Source organism: Lolium perenne, chromosome 2 (assembly GCF_019359855.2).
Source record: "Lolium perenne isolate Kyuss_39 chromosome 2, Kyuss_2.0, whole genome shotgun sequence".
Taxonomy (NCBI): Eukaryota; Viridiplantae; Streptophyta; class Magnoliopsida; order Poales; family Poaceae; genus Lolium; species Lolium perenne.
This window is the reverse complement of record NC_067245.2, coordinates 194855148-194860075: the sequence shown is the minus strand read 5'-3', so window position 1 is coordinate 194860075 and position 4928 is coordinate 194855148. Positions and strand designations below refer to the sequence as shown.

At 46.0% G+C, this 4928-nt stretch overlaps 1 protein-coding gene and 1 long non-coding RNA gene across 2 annotated transcripts; both read right to left on the bottom strand.

Moving 5' to 3' along the window:
• Positions 1-681: 681 nt before the first annotated feature.
• On the bottom strand, positions 682-1690 carry LOC139835252 (uncharacterized). Its single transcript, XM_071825161.1, has 4 exons — positions 1544-1690; positions 1373-1445; positions 1010-1272; positions 682-936 (listed from the first exon to the last, which is right to left on the bottom strand). The coding sequence occupies exons 2-3, from the start codon at positions 1440-1442 to the stop codon at positions 1034-1036; spliced, it is 309 nt and encodes a 102-aa protein (XP_071681262.1). The 5' UTR covers positions 1443-1445; positions 1544-1690; the 3' UTR covers positions 682-936; positions 1010-1033.
• Positions 1691-1709: 19 nt separating this feature from the next.
• On the bottom strand, positions 1710-2388 carry LOC127329009 (uncharacterized). The gene is made up of 3 exons (XR_011751035.1): positions 2281-2388; positions 1860-2179; positions 1710-1778 (listed from the first exon to the last, which is right to left on the bottom strand). It is a non-coding gene; the product is annotated as an uncharacterized lncRNA (long non-coding RNA).
• Between the last annotated feature and the right edge of the window lie 2540 nt (positions 2389-4928).

Below are 4928 nucleotides of genomic sequence, written 5' to 3'. Positions count from 1 at the left end.
TATCTGCACTGGCTTCATTCATTAATTCGAGCATGAAATTTTCTCGAGTAGTTGCCTTTTCAGCCTCGGAAGCAGCAATTTCCTTAGCAGCCACGGCTTCGTGAGCTTGTTGAAGAGCAATTTTTTCGGCTTCGGATGACTTACGAGATTGCTCCATCATCACAAGTGTTTGCTTCTTCGCATACGAAGTTGCGCCGAAGTTCATCCAGTTCTTGCGACAAGGTATCGTCGACAGTGCGATATCAGCAAAAGCTCTCCTCGCACGAGAAGAAGGCGATACATTGGAAGGAGCGGAAGTTGGAGTATAGTTATCAAATATCAACTGAAATTTAGACAAGACAACATCAAATGACAGATAGAGTTTTTCATTAATTTCTTGGAATCATTACAAGGGCACTACAGTAGAGCTAAAGAAATGAGTGTCGCCAAAACAACTACTTTGGCAACAAAAGCAAAAGAAACAGAAAAAGAAACAAGGAGGCATGCAACTAGACCTCCGGCCTCGAGGAGCTAGGAGTCGAAGCTGGCTTGATCCCCAGATACGCCAAGATCTTCTTAGTGTTGGGCTTGGCTGCCTTGATCAGCGACCTCCATCTCGAATGCTCTATCTGGCTGGTGTCGCCAACCTTCATCCAATCAAGCGTCTGTTGGCTGTCAGCAACCAGGGCAACAAGATACTCTCGACAGCAACCTTCATATTCTCCTGACGCATCTTCAATCCCAGGTCTTCCGACGAATTGAAAAGCTTGGCAAGGGCAAGGAAAGTCGAAGGTTCCTCTTTCTTCGGGAAGAAGTAGGGGAACAACGCCGACAAACTTGCACTGGCATTGGCCACGCCTTCACGAATTTCGCGCCCATGGAACTCCAGAAGAGAAAGTGCATCAAGGAGAGGGTCATTGACGGGATTCTCCAGATCAAAATCTTGGTTTGTTTGGGCTGCCACACGAGACAAACCATTAGTCAAAAACCAAGAAACAGGAAGTACAATAGAAGGGGTTGATGATATTACTCAGCGTACGTCGACTTTGCGACTTCAGACGCTTGATGATCTCTTGTTCACGCACGGTTGTGCAGTTTTCTGCTCATCTAAGGCAGATTCGGCATCTTTGAGCCTTCTCTGCAGCTCCTCGACACTAGCAGCTTTCACCTTGGCTTCATCAACCTCGGCCTTGGCTTTGCTAGCAGCAAGTTCAGCTTTCTTGCGAGCCGCCTCACTTTGCTCGAGTTTTTGAGCAAGTGCGTCGACACGTTCGTTGGCCTCTGAAAGTTTTTCTGTCGAGATATGAAAAAGAAAGAAAAGAAAGTTCAAAAAATAGCGACAAGCAACAGGAATAGAAAGTCAAAGAAAAATAGCAAGTATAAAAGTCGTTACCTTCGGCTCTGGCGGCATATTCACGGTACCCAACAAATTGGGACCCGATCCGAAGAAGCTCTTTGATCATTGGCTGTTCAAAGGTAAGTACATCAAAAGAAACGTCGGCATGAAAAAGAGAAAAGGTGTGAAAAAACAAAATAAGGAAAATATAGATGCCGACAAACTTACATCATCTAAGAGCAGAGTCGACGAACTGCCCAACTGAGGGGCAGGATCAACAATCTTTTCAACCCGTGCCCTTTTTGGTGAAGGGGCACGGGGGCTCGAAGGAGGAGTAGATGTATCAACATTTTGTTGAGGAGGCGACGATTCCTCCCCTTCAAGCTGGTTTTTCGAAATAACTAAAGTATGTGACGTGCTCGTTCGAGCAGCCACATCTAAAGTTGGTGTTTCTTCATCATCACTGTGACAAAATAGTGGCAGCATAAAAAGCAAGGCAAAATAAAATTCTTCAAATAGAAAAGGAAAAGAGCAAGGAACCTACGAGCTGATGATACTCTCGATGTATGGATCATAAGCTGCTTTTCGAGGTAAAGGAGCAGTTTCTTCGGGTTTCGAGGTCCCGGAATCTTCGGCATTGCTCCTTTTCCTTTTGCTCTTCGGAGAAACAGCAGGAGGAGGAGATTGCGCTGATGTTGTATCTTCAGAGGCAGCATCCTTCTCAGTAGATCCCGCAGATTTTCGAGAATCTGCGGGTTCATTCACAAAAGAGGGGGTCTCCTGGTTGACATCATCGACAACGGCTCTTTCTTCGACCTCTCCATCCTCAGGAAGAGGAGGAAGGGAAGCCATAGTAGGATGATTCTACAAAGAAATAGTGACAAAAGAGAATAAGTGAGATACCACTGCAAATAAGATACGAGGAACAGTTCAAAACAAGATAAAACTTCGAGAAGACAAAATACCTCGGGAAGAGGATTGGAAGCACTGTATGGTTCCACTCGACAGGAGGAGGGAATAGGATCCTTCTTGCCTAATCGAGAAATTCTTCGAACCAATTTTTCCAAATCCTTTACGGAAAGATCAACGGAGATTACGTTGGCGTCATTTTCACCAGAATACGTCCAAAGGGGATTTTTGCGAGCACGAAGAGGCTGCACTCTAATCCTAAGGAAGTAGGCAGTAATTTGAACACCGAGATAGCTCTTTGCCTCGAGTGTTTTGAAGATGACGGATACGAGCCATGAGCGCCTCTGTCGCCTTTTTCTCTTCTTCGAAGCTTCGGCATCCCGAGAACGGCGACGCTGAATCACGGCACTTCCGTCAAAAGGAACCATGTTGTGCTCCCCAGAATTGGCGCTTGCTTCGTGGATGGAGAGCCACTTTTTGCGCCATCCTTGGACAGAATCAGGAAACTTGACGTCGAAATAATCGACATCAGTCCGAACACTGAGATAACAACGCCACCTATGTTATAAGTGACGTTGTGGGAGCCATTACGGCGGAGGCGAGAAAATGCGCTTCCACGAGCCCAATTGGGAGTGATTCCGAGGAAGCATTCGCAAAGTGTGATAAAAATAGAAATGTGAAGGATGGAATTGGGAGTCAAGCGGTGCAGTTGAATCCCATAAACAAAAAGAAGGCCGCGGAGGAAATCGTGGATTGGGGTTGAAAGGCCGCGGATCAGGTGATCAACAAAACTAACCCGATACTCCATTGGAGGCTTGGGGTAGCTTTCTTCGCTAGGAAAGCGGATGGCGTCCTCCTTCGTCATGAGGCCGAGCCTCTTCAGCGTGTTGATGTCTTGATTGGAGATTTTGGATCTCTCCCACTCAAAATCCTCGGCGGCCATCTTGGATTCCGGCGTCTTGTGGCGAGTCGAGACGCGTGCGCGGTGGCATCAACGGCGGTGGGCGAGCAATGTATGTGCGTACGGAAGATTGGAGAGAGTTGGGCGCGGGGAAGTTTTGCGAAAAGGCAGGTGAGCGGCGCAAGCGAGGGATGAACGAAGGTTGAAGAAGGGTTTATATAAGATTCGGGTGAAGCAGTGTGCCGTTGGATGAAGAAATCGTGTGGTGAGGATGGATCTTCTAGACACAAGGGCAAAAGAGTATTTTTACTGAAATAGGCGTTACCGTACGTGCGCCAGGAAAAGCGGAGGACGTGTGTCCACTACCTGCACGACGTGTCAACATGGTCGAAGCAATGGACCCACAGGGCAGAGAACTCACGACTATTCGAGAAGGATGAAGTAAATTTGATTAAGGGAAGTATGTCGACAAGAAAAATAAAAGAAAAGTGGCGACAGAAAGAATTATTCAATACTTCGGGAGCCTTTGATCAAATACAAGTTTTTGCCCAAATGCTCGGGGCTACTTCAGAAAAAGTAAATTTTCGAGTATGACAAATATAGAAATTGCGGGAGCCTACAACCAAGCACAAGTCCTTGGCTGTAGCCTCGGGGGCTACTCCCATCGAGAACGCTGTTCGCGCACCCGAGAGATAAAAAAAAAGAGAAGAAGAAAGAGATCATATTGGGAAGTAATGAAAATATAGCGACAAGGTGGACTAAAATGTTGAGCCTACAACCAAGCACAAGTTCTTGGTTGTAGCCTCGAAACTACTCCCATCGGGAACGCTGTTCGCGTGCCCGATGAAATTAACAAAAATAGAAAAACAAGAGAGTATATTTCGAGTTATAATTAACTCTACATATACTCCCATCGGGAGAACAATATAAGTCATATATGACTCGATAAAATGTGCCATTCCAACAGCCGGAAAAGCACTCGACAATATATTCTCAGAACGCCGAAGTTGCGATCAATTTCTGAATGCCGCAAATTTGCGAAGGTAAGACCCCAGATCCGTTCTGCTGGGCGTGGCATCGCCAAAGACTGCGCTCTGCTACTTTTATCCGTATCAACAGATACGAAGAAAAATCCTAACGGACGCGTTAGGTACCCGATAAATTTGACTGGGACTCGACAGAATGGTAAGACCTTAAGCGGCACCTGTCGACGTTTACACCAGTATCCCGAGATCATGTCCGGGGACGTGATTTTGAAGTAGGTTTTTGCGGATTGCCACTAGAGCAGTTAACTAGTACCTGATCCGTCAGATGAACTAGCCCCAATTACCAGTATCCCTGTACAATATAGAATTTTATGTGAAGAAATATAAAAGGTTAAAGCTTTCGAGTAAAAATAAACAATGGAGATTTTCCCTGACTCTACGATTCAAGCAAAATCTCGGGGGCTACTGACATAGGCATCCCAAATGGGCCTGCCGAAGATGGTACCCGGGGTTTACTGGAAGCCCAATACCCGAAGAATAAGAAGATTCGGGAGCCCAAGATTTACTAAGGAAAGATAGAGTTGTAATAGGAAGTGTTGTTTGTAATCTGGCGGGATGAGTTAGAAACCGTCCCGGACTCTGTAAACTTGTATAGCCCGAATCCCTCGGCTTCACCTCATAGATAAGGGGGAGTCGAGGGACAAAGAATAAATCGAATCATTGTCTGCAAACCCTAGTTTTCATAGTCGTCGAGTACTTTTCGGCTGAAACCTTCGAGATCTACTTGCCCTCTACTTCTAACTAAACCCTAGCCTAC